Source organism: Manis javanica, chromosome 4 (genome assembly GCF_040802235.1).
Source record: "Manis javanica isolate MJ-LG chromosome 4, MJ_LKY, whole genome shotgun sequence".
In the NCBI taxonomy this organism is placed as follows: Eukaryota; Metazoa; Chordata; class Mammalia; order Pholidota; family Manidae; genus Manis; species Manis javanica.
The window spans coordinates 134099870-134120063 of record NC_133159.1 but is presented as its reverse complement, the minus strand read 5'-3'; the positions used below and the strand labels follow the sequence as shown (position 1 = coordinate 134120063).

At 51.3% G+C, this 20194-nt stretch overlaps 1 protein-coding gene across 8 annotated transcripts in view; it reads right to left on the bottom strand.

The window, feature by feature from the left end:
* The window catches only part of SMG6 (SMG6 nonsense mediated mRNA decay factor), a 244338-nt gene that overhangs the window by 3056 nt on the left and 221088 nt on the right, over positions 1-20194 (bottom strand). For 6 of the 8 annotated variants that reach the window (XM_073235026.1, XM_073235027.1, XM_073235030.1 and 3 more), the window contains 5 exons: positions 19126-19302; positions 15312-15458; positions 5503-5656; positions 2189-2400; positions 1798-1879 (listed from right to left, as the gene is read on the bottom strand). In XM_073235026.1, coding sequence (XP_073091127.1) covers positions 1798-1879; positions 2189-2400; positions 5503-5656; positions 15312-15458; positions 19126-19302 — 772 coding nt within the window. Of the gene's footprint in view, positions 1-1797; positions 1880-2188; positions 2401-5502; positions 5657-15311; positions 15459-19125; positions 19303-20194 lie in introns of those variants that run through there. The other 2 variants (XM_073235028.1, XM_073235029.1) reach the window with 2 other exon arrangements.

The following is a 20194-nucleotide window of genomic DNA, read 5'->3' as shown; positions in this document are numbered from 1 at the left end:
AGGCGGCAGGCCACAGGTAGAGAGACTCTGTGACCACTCAGCTGCATGGGCCTGGGTGTGGGTGGGATGGGGTAGTGTTGTGTGGTGCTGTGTGGGGCTCCCAGTGGCTGCCCAAAGCTGTTTAGAGCCCCACCATTCCTGCCCTGGGACTCAGACCAGGAAGGTCTCAGGCCTTAGGGCAGCCAACCATGTCCCGGCCTTGTTGGCAGGGGTCTGCAGGGGTTTCTGTGGATACTTTGAGACATTTCTAACAATAAACATCCTCTGTTTTGACACTGGTAACTTCACTTTGTTAGAAACCAGAGACTGTCATCTTGTCAGGCCCCATCCGCCATAATCCACATGATTTTAAAATTCAACATCGTTTACACATAAACATTTGGTGACGGTTTCTCTGTGAATCTGACAAGTTAATCTGCTAAGAATTCACACTGACAAATGGGGTTTGATTACACCAGCCGTTGCTGATGTAATTCTGATAGGGGCGGTCCCCAGGATGGCAATGGGTTCCTGCAGGCTGTTTGGGGTGGAGTGGGGTGTGGGGCAGCTAGTAGGGCCAAAGCCAAACTGTGTCTCCACTAAGAAAGAAACAGCGCTGCGGCGGGGTGGGGCCACAGCAATATCTGAACCATACTTCCCAACAAGGCCCTCTGCAGTCCTGGCTACCTCTCCCTCAGAAGGTGCCCCTCTGGGAAGCTGCCTGGGAGCACAGCCTAAGCTCACCATGACTCTGTTTTTACCACCTGAATGCTCCAGATCTGGCCTAAGGGACAGTATGTGCAAGCCACGTGGCAGGACCCCTTTGAAGAAAAGCAATTGTAAGCGGATACAGACTCAGGTAGGAGTGGGGGGGCTGTGTTAATGTAACTGGAGGAGCAATGGGAGAGAGGCTAATCCCTAGAGCACCCTGGAAGCTGGGGCTAGGAGAAGAGTGATGGGTGGCACTTCCCAGAAGAAAATGACAAGAGACTGCATATATGCAGACAGAAACCAAACCGTGGGAAGGATCAGCTCTGCAAAAGACACTGAGCTAGAGGTCCTAGGAATACCTTCCAAAAGGAGAAATGTCAGAGTCCTGGGAGCCAGAAGCAGAGAACTGTGCCTCACTGACTCTGAGGGCCTGTGCATGAAAGACGGTTCTAGGTTAAGGGTGAGGTGCTTTAAGCACCTGGAAGAGAGCCCCTGGGCGGGCAGGATTCTGCTCACCAAAAAGGTCTTGACCACTGGGCAGAGGGCTCAGTCCTCAAGCTCTCACCAGTCTCCAAGGTGCTACAGAACCTGACACAGAGACTTGCTGGGGAAGTGCCTTTACCCCTAGTCTGACAGAAGGGTAAGCTGATCAGGGGTGGACTGAGAGGGTAACACTGACAAGGAAGGGGAGGTGAGCCCAAGGGACTATTGGGGATTATCCTCGGAACTGCAGAGGGCTAAGCCCAGGAGACCATGGCCAGAATAAGCTACGCTGCATCATAAAGACATTCTTGCTGTCAAAGAATTCACTGAGGACCCAAGACAGGAAATGGACGCATGCTGAGTGGAAAGGCTCACAGCCTAGAGCCTGGCTTTCTGGGGTAGGCCCATCCCTAGTTGGCCCAGGGTCTACCTGGGGGTGGGGGAGCTGTGACAGGGAGGTCTGACTTCCAGGAGGGCAGGAAACTGGGCTGGCCTCTGGCTTGACCCTTGATTCTTTAAACTTCCCACGCTGGTATCAGTGGAGGGACCCTTCCCAAGGGCTGAGGGTGGCAGGCTGAGGTAGGTGGGGAGATGGGTGATGTCGAGGTAGAGGCAAAGCTGTACCTTTGTTGGTAGGCATGAAGTCCTTAGCCTTGTCTTTGCAATAGTGGAGGCAGCAGGAGAGGATCAGGTCATCGTTGTTACCCTGGAGGAACAGTGTTAGAAATGTTGCTGAGCAGGAGAGGGCGCCATGGGGAGGCCAGGCATACTCTGCCTCTGGGGTGCTGGGGAGGATCACATCGCATCTCTCCCATACAGGCCCTGCCCTGCTCGGCCAGAGCCAACTGGGCCAAGAGTGATCCAGGGGACAAGGAACCCCCCCATCCTAGGCCTCGATAGAGGCTGCTCCCTCAGCCACCTGGGCTGAATGAGCTTCCGGCAGCTCCTCCCTCCTGGAGACCCTGCTCTGAAGGCTGGCTGTGGGCTCTCCCTTTCTTTCTGCCACAGGTCTTACCATCTGGCCAGAGATGTCTTCACTGCGGAAGGCGATGGATTCGAGTTCATTGCCACGGCTGGTCAGGGCCCGAAGGCAAGAGTCCCGACTCTCAAATCTCTGCTCGAGGAACTCTATGGACTTCCGGGCCTTTTCCTGCACCACACGAGCATAGCCCCCAGCCCGGTGATCTGTCTCCTGCCCCTTGGCCAGGCCATCCAGTTCATTGATCACTGATGAGACACAGTCCCACAAGGTGTCAGTCTCAACAATCAGTACTACCTTCACCCTATGCCTTGTTTTCCCAGCTGACCCCGCCCCACAGAATCTACCCTACACCACAGGAATCTTCCAGGGAAATCAAGGGACCTTGAGGCAGGAAGTGTCCCAGATTCTGCACACTGCTCTATCCTCTTTCTGCCTGCTCCCCTGGTGCCCATCCTCCTCATGGGAGGAACCCACAGGGGTTTTTCTGGAGCTGCCGTATTCAGAGGAAGAAAACTGGCCCCTTCATTGCATTCCTTAATTACAGGATCAAATTGAAAGGGTCCCTCAGGAGGGGCAAGGCTATGTAGCAGTGAAAGGGAAGAGGCACTCTCCCTCATCCACTTCAGCCCCCAACCACAGCAGCATCCCAACCCTGGCAGAATGCAGGGGGTCACTATGTGGGAAGTGGTAATCACAGCCTCACTTGCAAGAACCCTGGTATTCCCCGGAATCATGCCCTTGGCACATCTACCTCCTCTGATGATGCGTGTGTGTGTGTGTGAGAGAACCATGCCCTTGGCACATCTACCTCCTCTGATGGTGCGTGTGTGTGTGTGTGTGTGTGTGAACCATGCCCTTGGCACATCTACCTCCTCTGATGATGCGTGTGTGTGTGTGTCTGCCTGCCTGCCTATGTGTCTGGGACATGGCTTCATTTTCTGGTGAAGATTCTTTCCAAAATTCCAGCCAAAAGCCTGAGGTCAAGTGGGAAATATGCGCTCCTTGGGGGCTCCGGGAGAGTTTGGGGTCTGAGGCCTCTGTTCAGTGCAATGATTCATGGCTTGGGGAGTCGGCATGAGCATGCTGTCCCATGGTGAGCCTGGCACTCACTGTCTGGGTATTCAGAGATACTTTCTGGAAAGGCCCCATGTGGGAACACACACACACACACACACACACACACACACACACCACACACACACACACACACACACACCACACACACACACACACCGCACGCGCACACACACACACACACACACACACACGACACCCATACTTTCAACAACCGGAGGCTGCAGAGGACGCAGTGTCCACACAATGTATGGCTGGGAGTGGGGAATAGTGCTGGATGAGTGTATGGTATGGCAAACAACATCAAACACAAAAAACTGGTATTCCATCCCCAAAACTGCTTTCCTGCTTCCAAACTAAACAGGCTTCAAAGGGGAAACTTGTTTGTGCTTCTGCATCAGGCTGGACTTCTTGATGCTAGGGTCAGGCCTAATGAGCAGGAGCAGGTTAAAGAGCACAAGAAACAGGCAGACAGCTTAACCCTGTGTGTTCTGGGCACAGGGCAGGAGTCTGCTGAGGGAGCTTCACTGAAGAGGAGTCCCTCTACAGCCCCTGGGAGTCCAGGACTCTGTTCAGCTGAGGAAGGTTCACAGAGGCTGGCCAGGGGCTCCTGTAACAGTGGTGTCATTTCCCAACACCCTTGGGGGCATCTACTTATTCTGCATGTATTCTGTCCTCTGGGTTTTCTCGCATATTTGCTCCCTCCCCACCAAATCTGGCTTTTCCATGGAACTGTAAATTCCTGAAGGCCAAGGGCTGCAGCTCTACCTTTAACCCCCAGAGACAAGAAGACTGAACAGATGGTAAAGCCACAATCAATGCTGGTGACCAATTGCCCTGCTAGCCTGGGACAGTGTCTGAGGGAGGCTCCTTCTAAATGTTAGGGGGCTCCTGACTGTCAGCATCCTCTCCTGGTTATACCATTTCCTCCATCTAGTACAAAAATGACCAATTCACTTTCTTCCCCCTGAAAATTTCCTGGGTGGGAAAGCACAGAGATGTATTATCCTGAAATCTGGCCTGCCCCAGGATCCAGAGAAGAGAGAGGGGGGAAGCTAACGACTAACTGATGGCCTCACTGCTCTGCCTTGGGGAGAGAAAGCTGCCCTACTTTTGAAGAGCAAAAACCTTCCCTTAGGTCTAAGGTCCTGGGTTTAAGAGGCTCTGGCCAGGCCACATGGGGAGGGGGAAGGAAGACAAGGGAGGGTGGAGGCGGGAGGAGGGCTGCTTCAGTGCCAACATTCTCAGGTGGTGCTAACGTGTTTCCCACAACCCCCCAGGGTTCTACAGCCTCTGCAAGGGCGGATGTTTCCTGCCCTTTGTTTCCACCCTTGTCTGGCACTAAGACACTTGGGACTGGGAGGGAAGGCCCAATGGAAGATCTTGGCATCCATGTCAGAGGTGGCTTGGCAGGCAGACTGCCAGTCTGGCAACTTTTCCAGAGGACAGGGCTCCCAAACTTACTCCAAGTGGCTGCTGAGAAGGGGACATTAAAAAATGCCTGAACTTCCCAATCATTCCAGATCCTCTCCCTCCACAGGACAGTCATCAGCTGTATCAACTGTATCAGTTATACTACACAGGGGCCCGGAGTCCAAAGCCTATCCTGAGGCTGAACCACCACAGAAACCCAAGAACTAAGGGTGCCTAGACAGGCTCCTGGTGACAGCCCAGCTGGGTTCCTCCGGCAAGCTAGCTGGGCCCTGAGATGCTGACCCTGCACCAGCACCAAATGACCAGGGCCCAAGTGGCAGAAATCTACAGGCATGAGCCAAGGGCTTGCTCTGTCGGCCTGGCCTTAGGGTGACATTGGCCAGAAGAATGCTACCTCGAACCAACAGATGATCATGAAAAGCTACAAGACAATCAGACCAAAGGCATCTAACCACTTCAAAATCCTCCCAGCCTCCCTGCCAGACCACCCAGCAGCGCTGCCGTTATCTGCCAGGGCTGAGTGTTTACCAATAACGGGAACCAGCTTTCTGTTTTACTGCAAGCTTTATAAGGATAAAAACAAGGGCTGGGCTCATGCAGCCTCTGGTTGCTGGGACACAGGAGTCCATTTGCTCAAGCAGTTTAAGCCATGGATCAACCATAATAATTTGAACTGCTTTGATTATTAAACAAGTTTCCTTGCCCCATGCATACCCTGCTTCCCTGCAAATCCTGTCCTATACACACAGCAGGGTTCTGCCTTCCTGGCCTAGGGGCTGTGGGGCATGTATGTAGAGGGGGCTGTGGTGCATGTGCACAGCTGCTCTGGCCTGACTCACCGATGAGGGGCACCACCAGGATGTACTTCCTGCTCTCTAGCAGCTGTGCCAGACTGGCCAGGTGGTCAATGAAGCCATTGGTGTCTGGTATGAGGAACAAAGGTCTGATCTCGAGCTCCATCTGCCTCATCTGACTCTGGTCCTCCAGGACAGCCTACAGGGACACAAAATGGTGAGTGAGCCAGAGAGTGAGCAGGCAAGTGGGAGGGTGAGCCAGAGCCCTGATTCCATAGCGTGTCAGCATCCTGTCCCGCAACCTCTTCCCCTTGGAGAGAAATAACCAGCCCCCTGTCAGGCCCGAGGAACAGGCCAAGGGCTGGGTAAAGCACGGCAGTAAAAACCAACACAGACCAAATGGTCCAGGGAATTGGGCGTGACTAAAACCCTGCTAAGGTCCTGAGAAAGGACCCTGAAGGTATTAAAAATAACAGGTCTCTAAGTAAGACAGGCCTTGGGCTAAAAATCAACAAGGGAGAGTTAGGATCATTGGATATGAAAGTGGTTTCACACACATTATCTACTCAGCATATGGGGGGTACTTCTCAATTCAAACACTGTGTGTGTGTACGTGTGTGTACTTCTCAATCCAAACACTGTGTGTGTGTGTGTGTTTCCCAAATAGAATTTGTTACTTCAATTTACTTCACTGTGTAGTTAAAAAAAAAAGTTAAATTCGAAGGCTGTCCCCCCAAAAATGATGCTGACAAGTAATAATACCAGTCTCCCATAGCAGCAGGAGTCCATAGGGTGGGATGACTTAGGACCCAACTCACATGTTTGAAAAGACCAACACCCAGATTGGTGAGAACTGCCACCGCCTTCACCAACCCTCAACCCACCAGCAGTGCCCCCTAAACGTTAGTGTCTTGTGTTCTACTTGCGTTCCTTTGCCAAAACTCTGTGTAATTTATTTGTTGTACTATTTACTTGATGTTTGTCATTAAGTTGACTTTAAGTCAACTCAATTTTTTGCTTAGCTTCTTCTTAAGCAATGATATCCATGGTACCAAGGGTTTGACAGCCTAGTAGAAGCTACACTTCCATAACAAAGTCCCACTATCTCCCCACTAAAAATCCACCTTGTGGAGCACCAGTGGTCTGGGCACCACAGCTAGGAGAGCACGTGGCCCAGAGTTTGTCAAGCTTACGGATGCTCACATCCTTCAGAGAAGTTCCATGCACATCTGTGAACACCTGATTTTCTCAAGTCTGACAGAGTCTTGTGTGGCAGCGGCCCTCTAAGATAGGCTCTCTCTGGGTATATCTGTCACTATAGAACATTGCCATTACTGTGTGGCTTCCTCTTCTGGCAACCATGGCCAAGAAGCAAACTGATTTGCTGGCATCTGCCCAGTGTGCTCCCTGTGTATGAAGCCGACACAAACCTGGCAGAGGCAAGCAAGCAGATCCCAGCCCTGCCACACCCTCTCATGGCCTTTGGCTACACGGCAACTGCAAGGCCACAGATACAGGCATGGGACAGGGGACGTGGATGTGCGTGCCAACTGGGATGGGGCCTCAGTGCTGAGACCTGGCCACCAACAGTCAGTGAGGAAGGCGCTCAGGTTTCACTGGCAATGACAGTAAAACTGAAAGGGCATGCCTCTGAATGCTGGGGGTGGCTTCTCTGTGACCTGCTGGGGACCTCTCCCTATGAGTAAGTACACCACAGCTGGTGGCAGGCATAGGCCATGGGGAACTGGCAGGCATGAGAAATGCAGCTGAGAGGCCCAGTTTGCCGCCACCTTCCTACTGCTCTCACCCCATGGCGGGAAAGCACCCCTGCTGCTGGCCACCTTCCCAGGGTACTTGGGTCACTGCCCCTGCCAGGGGGCTGCCCACTAAAGGGTGACAAACATTCCACCAAACCAGGCTGAGACATTTTGTTAAGTTTACTTTCTATTGAGATAAAATTGACATGTAACACTGTGTAAGGCGTGGGCATTTTTTTTTTTTTTTTTGAGACTGGCAGGTCAATTTAATTCTAAGGTTTGGGAAGTTGTACAGTGCCCAACAATCACACAGTTTCCATTAACAAGATAACTGGGGTTATTATTATTTTTTTTTTGGGCATTTTGTATGAACAGGAATAGTCTCCCCATGTTTCGTTAACTCTCCTCTCTCCTCACAAGCACAGAGGGTGCATGAGTTCCTGTCCCTCATTTTCCCAGATCCTGGTGCTCTCTATTCAGCTTTTCCCCTGACAGGAATGTTTTTCTTGGTATGACAGGCCCCCATATTTCTGTCTTTCTGGGCAAGAATGAACAGAATAAGCACTGACCGTGGCTGGAGGAGGACAGGGGGCACTGGCACCTGCAGTGACAGGGCCCCAGGGTCCTAACAGACTGAATCTCTGCCACCACCTCACTGAGACGCCTTTCCTGTTTTAGTTTTCCTGTCTCCAAAAATGATATTCCATCCCTGGTTTGAATCTAAGGAAGTAGAACTGGCTGCCATTTTTCACCGAGTGAGTAATAAGCCCCTAAGACCTTGTGCCATCCTACCTTTAGAGCGGGCAGTAGGCAGGAGGGCCTTTCAACCAGGTGGACAAGGGACGCTGGGGCCTAACTGGGCCTACTTGTGTGTTCTGATGACAGGATGGAGGAAAAATCTAGGAGCAGCATTCATCCAGGGAAGTTCTGAGTTCTTTGAGCTCTGGCTCAAAGCCAGGAAGGTAAACAGAGGCCACAGCCTCTTACGGAGGTGGCAGACTTCTCGGTTCCCGTGGGGTGGATCAAGCTGTATGAGGGTGGTCAGAGCTGTGCTGCCATCATCCGGTCCCAGGGACGCCCGCAGACAACTTCCCTTAACCTGGCTCTGCCCAGTGAGTCACCGCACAACTGCTTCCTGTTCCCCACATGCCCTCACAAAGTCTCAGGAGGTTTAATGAAGCTGCTCTCTCTTCTTCTGGGGTACCAATGGGCCTCTTCAGAGTGGGGGTGGAGTCATACCTGGGTCACAAGACTGACCCAGTCCCCTTCAAAAGAATGGCAGACAGAGGAAGGACCCAGAATCTGCAGGCCCTCTTCTGTGGGTGTCTGTGTTTCCGGCCCTCTCTGTGGCGCTGTACATGTGTGTGTGCGCGTGTGTGTGTCTTTAGCATTTGCCCTCCCAACTTTTCCAGATTTTACCCGTCAGATTCCTGGCAGCTGTGTACGGCGCCTGTGCCGGCTGTCACGTCCCATTCTGATCTCTGGGTCGCACGGTGAGAGAAGGACACAGGATGCGCAGGGAGTGAAAAAGTGATGTCGGTGGGGAGAGTGCCAAGTCCCCACTCACATCCATGGGACACTTGGGGAGAAGGGGAAGCATGCTGCTGTGGAGTTCAGAGGCCGGTAGTGAGATTTATTTTTGTTTGTATGAGTAAAAAGCTGCAGAAGCCTCTGGAGAGGGTGAGGGGGGCGCAGTTGGAATGCTGTGATTCAGACAGACTGGCCCTGGCCTGGAGTCAAGTGTGCTGACCCGGAAGGAGAGCTCCATAGGAGCCCTTCCCACTGCAGCTAAGGCTGGTCCACAGTGGTCCTTGGACAGTGACCTGGGAACCCATGGAAAGCACAACACTCTGAATCAGACCAATGGCAATAAGGATCAGGCTGTCATCAAGTGTGGAAGAGAAAAAGAACTTCATTTTGTTTCTGGGAAGTGCTAAGTAACCAACGCTCTCTGAAGTATGGGAGTATCCTGGGGCAAGTGGGTGGGGGGCTGGGAAAGAGAGAATCCACAGTACCAGCTGATGAGGAACTAAGAGGCAACGGGTCCCCAGGAAGGGCATGGTTACAGGTAAAGTTCCTTCTTTGAGACAGAGGGGATGATTTGGGGAAAATTGAGACACTGAGAATTACAAAAGGTAACTCAATTAGCTTACACAGGAGCTGTGGAAATTGAAGAACCTGGGTCATGAGGCAGAGTCAGATAAAGAGAAGGCCTTCTTAAGTCTTCCTTCTGCTTAGGGCTCCACATACAGTGTGGCTGCCTCCTTTCTTCCACAGGTTGATGGACTCATTTTTCCCTGGGCCTCTCTGGCCAGAGCAATGTTTTCACCAGAAATGAGAAGTCTTGTAACAAAGCAAACTTCCATGAGCACCGTGCATGAAAGTACTGAGCAAAATGCCTGGTACGTGTGTTAGTAACTGAACAAATGTCAGTTTCCTTTCTTCCTGACCAAGCCCATGTTTCCTCTCCCACATATCCAACAAGGGCGAATATCTGGGGCAAACCAGGAGGGAGTAGAGCTAGAAATGGGAAGGGGTGATGGAGAGGACTTCCACCAATTTCTCTCATAAACTCATGGTACTCTTGTTTTCCCTTTAATTATTTGAACGAATTAAAAAAAAATGAAAAATGGAAAATGGAAATGAAATTTGAAAATAGGAATTGTTAATGAGATAACCACCGACAGTTCAGGCAGGCGGTTCCTTCGAGTCGCAGATATCAAAGGGGAGCAGACCCTGCATTTGCTCCCTAAAGCAGGCAGGGCTGCCAGCCTCCCCCAGGAGCAGCCTGGTTAGCATCTTCCTTTGGGATGGGATGCTCATGGGAAAACTTCTGCCTAGGAGTCCTTCCCTGGATGTCCAAAGTCAGTACCACAGAGTCTGCTTTCTTTTTTTAAAGTTATAAATATGATGACCTGCTTACTACATCTTACTGTTCTGAGGACCAATCTTACTTTCAAACTAGACTGTAAGGAGCTCAAGGAAACCACTTTCTTTTCTTTGACAATACCTAGAGTAGAGTTTGATATATCATAGGAGCTCAATGAATTAAATCACAGAATCTCAGAGTTAAAGGGCACTTTAAAGGCAATCTGACCAAATTGTCTCTGTTAACTCTGTCCTGAGAACGCCCAAGAAGTGTGCCCTCACTTGATGGAGAGGGAGTGGCAGGGCTAATAAACAGGACACCTCTGAGCTTGCTCCTAGCAGCAGCCTAAGGTGTTCAGCCAATGGCCTGATCATTCTGTGGGACAGGACCCTGTGGATGCTGCCAGAACCAGGTTGGTGAGAGTGGCTGGAGCAAACTGGAGGCCCAGCACCAGTCTGTGGGGAAGCATGAATGGGCTGTAGAACAGGCTTGAAAAGGGAGGGCAGTTGCCTGGCTCCACAGGCTGATGTGCTTTCCTGCCCTGGCGTGAACGTGCCCCTGGCCTGGTAGCGCACTGGCTCCCACCCTGCATCCGACAGCTAGGAGCCAGGGCTGAGTGTCTGTCTTCCGCTAGCTTCCATACAGGTGTGGGGGGCTCTGTGCATGCCCCATTGTTCCACAGAGCCCCCCCACCCCCAGCTGGGTGGCAATGTGAATGGGCTGCAGCTATATTTAGAGTAAAACTCCTGGGGCCACCACAAAGGAGTGACTGCATCTTCAGGAGGGTGGGTGGGCGGGAAGGGGACAGGGGAGCAAAGCTATTTTCAGAAAACATGTCATTGCTGGCTAGAGAGCAAGACTGTGGCCATAATGCTGAGGGAAACAATAGCTGTGGCCAGAGGAAGAGCCTGTTATGTTTCAGGTGGGATGTTTGCAACTGCTCAGGAAACCTGACCCCGCCCGACAGCAGCACAAATCACAGCACAGCCTTGTGAAGGCAGAGAGGAGGCGGGGTATTCACAGGGCCAGGGCCAGTATGAGGTGCCAAGTGGCCATGCCTCATTCCTAGAGGAGGATTTTCAGTGACTGCTTTGCCATGGGGGCCTGGTTAGGAATGAAACACTTCTAACCAAGTTCTCAGACACAACCATGTACTCTGCGCTCTGGTCTCTAGACACCTCCCCAAAATGGCAATGGGACCAAAAAGAACTTCGGCAGTAAGGAAAAGGAAGCAGTAAGGTGGGAGAACGAAACCGATATGAACTTTCTCAGGCAAAAGGCAAAGCCTGGGCTGAGCTGAGGAAGCAGGACTTCAAATCCCCAGGTGGGCAGACTTGACCCCCAGAATCCAGGGGCCTGCCTGGGCACCGCAGCTCCAGCTGCACAAGCCCTGAAAACTGCCCACACCCCTTTTCTGACCTCCTGTCGGTCCCACTCACCATCCTCTGTGCAACGCCGGAAGCAGGGAGGACAAGCTGAAGAGGGAGGCCAAGCCTCACCTCCCCCACCCTCACAGATGAGCTTAGACCCAGGGGTCTAGGTGGGAGCAAGGAAGTGGGGGTGTGGCTGCAGCCCCAGATCTCAGTTGGACTTTACAGCCATCATGGGGGCCAGTTTTTTCAACTCCATCTTCATATCCCCTTCCCCAAACATGTGTGGTTCCTGTTCTGCTGCATCTGTAAAAGGCGCTGGGAGCTGGGGACTTGCCTTACACCTCTCGGCTAACACCCCTAGAGACTGATGGGGTTCAGAGCAGTGTAATTTATAGCCCATCTCTCCGATCTTAATTCACTCGATGCTCCTCTCTTCCTTATTGTATTAGTGTGACCCAGGTGCCTGCCAACAATAATGGCCTCTCCAGTTAGAAGCCTCTCCTGCACTCCCAGGACAATTTATACCTTTTCCTTGGGATTTTCCCCCCTTAAATTAAACAAAAAGAGGAAAAATAAGAAAAGGTTAACATGGGTTTGGAGCACTGCAGCCCCGTGGTTCTGGGCAGGGAGCCAATGGCCTGAGGGCACACACATGTGTGTGCTCTCCCAGAAGGGCCTTCACCGGCCCTGTTTTACAGCCACCTCGGCACAGACTCCAGGGTTCACGCATATGGCCAGACAGATGTGTCTGGCTTACGTTCAAGGCTGGAAAATGAAGAATTATGGAAGTGAAGGGCCCCGGGCATTAAAAAGAGGGGGGGGGGGCAGAGAAAGGAAGGGGGGAATTTTTCCTCTGCTGAGAAATCCTCCTGTGGCTGTGAGGCTGGAGGAAGAAGGCTGACAGGAGGCAGCGCCGCCAGCAGCAGTGCATGTGGGGCCTATTCTTAAAGGGGCCACAGCAAGCCAAACCCCAGCTGGCCCACAGCAGCCCTCGGTGCTTGGGCCTGAGTAGTCTGCTCTGAAGGAGGTGACAGGGAAAAGAGGCTTCCTGGATTGGGGCAGCCATGGGCACCGGAAATCAAGTCTCACCTGAGACCTCCTATTTGTAAGGTACTGCTTATCACTGCAGAGACTGAGCTGAACAAGGGCACTCTAGACAAGACCACGTCCCTGAGGCATGTGCTCCCACAGCATCCTGTACAATGCTCGCTCAAACCTCAAAGCACTGGCTTCGTCACTCCACTGTAGACTCTGGGTTAGGACTTTTGGTTCACTCCTGTGTCTCCTGACCATTAGCATAGCAGATGCTCACCACGCCTTACTAAACTGAGCTTAAGACGTGGTACTTGATCCCAAGGAGTACAGTGGGAGAAACAAGTCCAGAAATAACTGTAATATGAGACAGGATAGAAGTTTCACAAATGAAGTATAAATCAGTGCCACAGGAACACTGAGCAGAGAGAGATGAATTTCTCCTGGGGGGCAACTAGGGAAGGCTTCACTGGGGAGATGGAGTTTCATCTGGGGATTGACACTGGAATAGAATTTCAACAGGTAACAGGAAATGTGGAGCGGAAAAAGGGTACTCTGGTTTGAGGGGAACAGCATGAACAAAGACCAGAGAGTTGGAAAGGGCAGAGCACGCTTGGGCATAGGAACAAGGAGGAAGGCTAGTGTTGCTGCCTGGGCAGGAGGGCCTCAGTGTCTGGACAGGCACTTTCTGTGTACCATCTGAGGGAGGTGCTTGTTACCACTTTCATTTAGAGGTGAAGAAGCAGGCTCAGAGAAGTTAATAATTTGTCCAATGTCGTATAGCTACTAAGGGCTCCTGGGGGATATGAGGAGAGGCTGGAAAAAACAAGAAAGCCTTAAAAGCCATAGTAAGAAATTAGACTTTCTTTCATTAGACAAGCAAAGGCACTGATGATTTCTGAGCAAGGGAGTGGCTATTTTGGGATGAGAATGAAGAAAATATGTGAGATGCGATGGAAGCAGTGAGGTGAAAAAGGAGCCTGGTATGCAGACTGTGTACTAAGTAACAGCAGGAGGAGCTCTTCACAGACTATTAGGTAAATAGCATACCCTGGAGTTGTGTGCAAAGCAGGTTGCTACAATCCAAGTTGGTACTTGAATTAGAACAGTAGTAGGGGCAATGGGAATAGAGAGGAGAAAAGGGAATAAATGAGTGACTAGGTAGGATTTGATAAGAAATCAGACATGAGGCATTAAAAGCCACTGAGGAATTTAAGACGATTCTCTAGTTATTCCTGCCTATTATGTAGTCACTGTACAGATTATTTGCTGGGTGCCAATTCTGCATGCTGAGACTGAGAAGTAACAGAAAGGAAGAGACCAAGAAAGAATGGTGGTGACGAAGCCTGGGAGGGTGGTGTGGTCAACAGAGAGAGGGGAGATGAGGGCTCACATGTGCTAAAGTATAGCTGGAAGAAGGTGGCTTCAGGGCTCAAAGCCGCAGAGAAGGCAACTACGATGGGGACCGAGACTTGATAAAGACAGGTACTAGGTGACTTCTGACACAACAGCTTCTATAGCTGCTGGGTTGAGAATCAAGAAGTGAAGGTGTAGACAGAACTTTTGGGAAGACTGACAGTGATGAAGAAATGAGCCACAGATCAGGAAAAGACAGCTTGAGGACGAAGCTGCTTTGAGGTCTATGATAGACGGTTACACACTGACCACAGAAGGGCTGAGGAGGCAGCCATCCCATGACAGGTGATGCTGGCAGAGGTATCGCATGCTGGGTTCCAGGCAGGGGACATGAATATATCTAAAGAACAATCCCAGCTGGTGGTCATTCCCTTTCTCAGGGCAAGGTTCTCTGTCTGATGAGTGGTTAGACACAGAACACAAGGACCCTTTATGGAGTGTATACTGTGTGCCATTCATTGTGCTAAGTATTTTGCACTCATTGGCTCCTGTAGGCCTTGCAGCAATTCTAAGAGGTAGGTGCTGTTTCCACTTGCATTTTACAGATGAGGAAATAGGCTCTGAGAAGTTAAACAATTTGCCCAGAGTCACAAAGCTGGTAAAGTGGTGGAGCCCAGACTGTGCTTGAGTCTGCCTGACTGAAGGCACTATGCCCTATGCCAAAGGCAAGGGGTGGCTGAAGACAGGGCTGAAAACAGACATCCCTCAAGAGATCTGATACTTCCCCATGCACAGTTTCAGAGGGGGGCACACGACCAGCTCTTCCTTGTCTGCCTGGAGCCTAGATAAGAGGAAGTGAGCTTACGGTTCAAGAAGACAGACCTGCGAGAGCTATAAATTAGAAAAACTTGGGGAAATGAAGGTGCAGGTCCTGGGAGGGTTGATGGAGGACAAGTCTTTGCATGGAGATGGAGTAGTTTCTCTCTGGGAGGGCTTACAGTGTTCTGTCCAGAGGGGCTTGGCCATTAGGCTGGGAATCCAGATAAGCCGACTGGCCAGGACATCCTCTCCCCTGAGAATAGCTGTTCTCAACAAAGAATTCATGGCCTCTCCAGAGGTGTCTGGATAAAGTTCAGGGGAACTTTGAAACCCCTGAAATTATGTGAAAGACTGTGTGTGTGTGGTATGTACACACAGATCATCATGAGGGGAGAAGCTTTCATCAGATTCTGAGAAGAACCTGCTCTTGCCTTGGAGTCCAGAAGGTGGGAGACTCTAGGCATGAAAAATGCTACCAGAATTATTGACGGAGAAGAAAACGGGGCAGGGAGGTGTCCTGTCTAGTTCCTCCTTCACTGTGAGACTCTTCCTAAGAGTCTTGTTCATCTCTATTCTCTGCTCACACCCCCCTTGTGCTCTATGCAGCTACCACCTTGATGGGAACCACCTTCCTCATGCAAACCCCACCTGGATCTTTTCTTGGCGACGCTGCTGCTCAGCTATCTTCCTGGCCAGAGCCAGCTTCTTGGCCCGAAGTTCCCTGATGTCATCCTCGCCCCCGCTGCCTTCAGCCTCTGAATCTTCCTCAAAGTCTTCAATCACCACATCCTCCTCCTGTGGGTGGCAGAGCAGGGCAGGGGAGAGAGGAGACTGTGAGCCCACAACACTTACCATACCCACCCTCTGTCCTTCCACGCTTACTGGGATCATTCCTTGCAAAAGGCCTCAAGGTGTATGCCTCCTTCAGTTCAGGCAGGGGGTTAGAAAAAGCGTGTCACTCCCCTTGCCAATTGTCCCCTTCTACACTCCAGAACTCTTTCCTCACACAGAGTCACAGGTCCACACCACAAGGTATGTACACATGCACTTCCATGCTTACACATATGGCTCTTTGTTCTTTGTGCACACAGTCAAAATTTGGGCCTATTTTCAGTTTGAAATCACTGAAGGGGAAACAACAGAGAAAGTCAAACTACCCAACTTAAATCTGATTTCTGCTAATGATCTGACAGGAATCAATTCTGGCCAACATCTGGGAGTTAGGCACAGAAGCTATCTTGCTCCGGACGGTTTCAAGGAGCAGACACTCTTATCTCTATCTCAGCAGACCTTGCCCTGGTTTCTTTTTAGAACCACAGCCTGGTGGTGTGGGGGCTACTGGGCCCCGTTAAAGGAATTCACATGACATGACCTTGCTCAGCTGCCCTCCCAGGGCCTGGGCAGGCAAGGATGTGGCTGGCTAGCTTTAGGAGCCTCCTGCCAGGCTGATGAAGCCTTCCCTAGGGATGGCCCCTCCCTGCCTGCAGCCTCAGCTCTCAAAAGCCCCCACTCCCCGGGTGGTCCCAGGCTCCATTCCTCACTCTTACTTTTGGCTGTGGTCCGTAGAGAACATGCAGCTGCCCAAGAGAGCTTCCTTTGAGGGACATGGGTAACAGGAGTCATTTAGTTAGAAGATTCCTATGTTTCTAATTGGATGATGATAATGAAAATGATTATGACAATAACAGCTACCATTTACTGAGTGCTTATTATTGGCCAGATCCTGGGCTGTTTTGCATGTATTAACTCGTTTAATACAATGGCCAGTAAATAGGTGCTACTACCATCCTTATTAATCAACAAACTGAGGTTTAGAAAGTTAAACAATTTGCTCAAGGTCACAAAGTTAGTAAGTGGCAGAGCAGGGATTCAAACCCCAGAAAATCCGATTCCTAAGTCTGTGCTCTTACCAAAAATAATGGGCAAGCAGCACAGGGTTGGGGTCCTGAATCTAGATGGTAGGCCCAGACACAGCCCTTAGTGGCTCAGCTTCGCCAGGCCTCTCATAGTCCTACCCCGTAACCTGCTGAGCACAGACTGCTCTCCACCCGAAGATAATACTCCAGTGGATTCTCTTAGCTTAAAGTGGTTGGTAAAGTATATGGGTGGTAGGTGGTGCTTTGTCTTGGAGCAGAATCCAGGGGTGGGAAGATAGGTGTTTTGGTAGCATCCTTAAGGAACTCTGTTATGTTCATGAAGAATCACGTCTGAAGAAACATCTTCCCCTTCCTCTCCCAATCAGCTTAAGTGACTCAGCCCTGCAGTTCTGGAGAGAGCAGATCTCAGAATGGGGCCAGAACTGCCATTATCCTAAGGTCTCAGGGGCCTGGGGTGCTGTCCACAGTCACACTCATCTGACAACCTGCAGGCTATAGTGTCACAGAGTTCACTTCCAGAGAGGCCCAGGCCGTGGGGAGGAGGAAGACTACACATTTACTTCCTTGTTTGTGGGATTAACCTGGATGGGAGTGAGTGGAATAGAATGCCTGGCTGGCCCATGGGGGAACACTGTCCCTGCCTGTGCTGATCAGGGACAAACAGGGCTATCATGGGGCTTGGGGTAAGCTTGACTGAGGTCAAAAGAGGGTCAGCAAGGCTTGTCTGAGGTTCGTTTAGCTCTCATAGCAAACGAGGAAGTGTAGAGTTATGAAATTACACAGACCAGGCGAAGTAGGGTTTCCCAGGGGCCACTAACATAAAGGAACCCAGGAGACTCGTGGGAAAAGGAAGAAGTGGGCAGCATGGAGTGGGTCACAACCTTTGTCTGGTCAGTAAACCTTTGAAGAAGGGAGAGAGTATGGATCTAGGACTGGAGAGCTGCTCTTCCTTCTAAGAGTGGAGGAGACCCTCCTTGGCTTTTACCCTGTGCCCCTCTCTGGGCCTCACCTGCCTGACTGGATTTGGTACTTCAGGCTCCACTGTCCAGGGCACATCTCTTACAGCAGCCCTGGAGAGCTGGCCTTGCTTACCTTCTACTGCCTGCCTAGGTCTTATAGTGAGGGTGGGACAGCTGACTGAAGGCTACCCCACCCATGCTTCCCTGTGTGATGCCCAGGGCTTGGGTGGCCCTGCTCAGTCCTGCCTGCAGCCTGGACACCCCAATGGCTTTAGCAGCCCCACTGTCTCCTTCCATACTGACAGCTCATCCTCTCCTGTTATTCCTTGCCGAGGTTTCATCTGGAGCGTCTGGAATCATGGGCTCAGCTTTATCCCTGGAACCACTGTCCTGGAAGCTGAGCTCTGTGTCATCAGGGGTGGGGTGGGGTTCTCCAGCTATTCTAATGAAGCCAGTCCAAAACTTTGCTGCTCACAAGACTCTGAACCAAAGGTGGCCACTCTATCACGGCTTCAGATCATAAATGACAGCTCCCAGCTGACATCTGGCTCTCCTGGCCTGTTGCTGATTTCATCCCTACACCCCGCCCTGCTCCAGCAGGCACTTGAGACTGCTGTGGGCCAAATGACTGTGTTGGCCTACGGGTGACCTGGCCTCGGGCTAGAATCGCTTCCGTCCCTTCCTGAAGTCCTCTGTTCCTTCCCACCTACCCCGCACCCACCCCCATTCTTTAACACTGTAGAGTATACAGGAGGAATCAACCTTCAGGCAAAAGTGAGCTGTGTGTGCACGCAGCCAGACAGAGTTACCCACACTGAGACACACAGCAGGGCAGCTGGCAGTGATATTAAACGCATACATGAGCCGATACTGACACATACTCACATTTACTCAGAACCCACAGCCAGCAGGGTGGCTGGCAGCAGTGTTAAACTGACACACAAACCCAGCATATACAGACCCATGACAACAATAACCCCAGAGAGATACACATTTGTACGGCAGGGCCACTGCCAGTGGGGCTTAACAGGGTGGCACACGCCTGTGTGTGTGCGCGCACAGGGTCTGGAGTGAAGCGAGGGCTACAGGAACAACCAAGGGCAAACAAACAAGAGGAGAATTCCTTAATCACATCAGGATGTGCAGGAGGGAGGGAGGGAGGGAGGGAGAGAGAGTAGGCCAGGGGAGGGGGTGATTTTCCACACGGAGCCAGCAATGTCAGCTCTTCCTGTATGTGTGCTAGAGGCTGGAGTTCAGGCCTGTGCTGCACTGGGCTCCACACATCTATAAACTTGATCCTCAGCCCTAACACCCCCCCAGTCCCTTTCCTAAGCCTCCAGAGCTGCACATTATTAAACTCTTTCTTTCCCTCCCTTCTCCTCCAGTGCAACATTAAAAAGAAGCATCTGGAACTCGTAGGAGAGTGAGGTGGAGGCACTAGGGTGGGACTGGCAGGAAGGGGCACCAGCAGAGTGCACTCTTGAGAAGCTGGTTGGTCCTGTTAACAGGGACACTGCTCTGAGTGGTTATAAATAACCAGGGGTACGAGCTGAAGCCCCAGGCAGAGCAGCGCTGGGGAGGAGGGGTGCCTTCTCTCTGCCACAGCGGGCTCTTCCCGCATAGTACCTCATCTTCCAGTTGTTTTCCCTCTTGGCTTCCCATTTCCTTTCCCATGGTGTCTGGGACGGGTGCCACTGACACATATTTTCCACCCTTGAATGCCAGCAGAGGCTCTTCTTGTCCACAAAGGGCTTCCAGAAAATACTTCAGCACTGTGACCCTTTTGCAGTCGGCTGCAATAACCTACAGGGAGAGACGGAGAGAAGAAAAACAGCATTTTCTGAGGGAAGATGAAAATGAGAGAGACTGTTTGTTGGCTAAGGGGCACATGAGAAATGTGTCAAAGTTACTGGGTAAGGGAGGTGGAGTGAGTGAGCACAGGGTGTGCATGTGTGAGATGGTGGGCAAGGGCCAAGTGAGGGTTGAGGACCAAGATCTTCTGAAGGAAGAAAGTCACCACTGTCTCCCCTTAGGTCATTTCTGGAGTAGCAGACAACCCCAGGACCAATGAAAGGCGACCTCTGGGGTTTTGCCATTCTTTCACTGAAGTCCTGGTATAAAAAAAGAATGAATTAAATTTTTCTCAGTTTGGTATCTAATTGATAGAAGGAAGGGTGGCATGTAGAACACTGGCTTTCACAGAACACAGCTTTCTGGTAGCTCTCACTGCCACTCTCCATTCCTCTCCCAGCTCACCTCTCTCCAGACTCCCAGAAGGAGAACTTTTAGCCTGAGTACAGAATGAATGATGAGGACTTTTCTTGGCTGTTTCATTTCAGCCAGATCACTCTGGGCTTCCCCTGACAGGTTCCTGCCCCACCTAAGAGCTTCTCATGCTCAAGAGACTGGGGTCAGGCAGGAAATTGTTGTCAGGAGAAGGGAGACAGCCAAAACAGGTGGCAGGGTTGGGGTAGGGGAGCGTTTCACCAAAGCTCTGCTCCTCCAGGGGTTCACGCCATCCTGTCCCCATGTGGCCACATCAGCACATAAGCCAGTGCTGTCAGAGAAGCTAGGGCTGATTTCGCTGATTTAGCTGAAATGAAATTCAATATCTTGAGCAATCGTCGAACTTGTTAAGTGTCTCAGATGAAGTTTCCTGCAAGAAACTTTGTGGGATCTTTCTCCGGCGAGACCG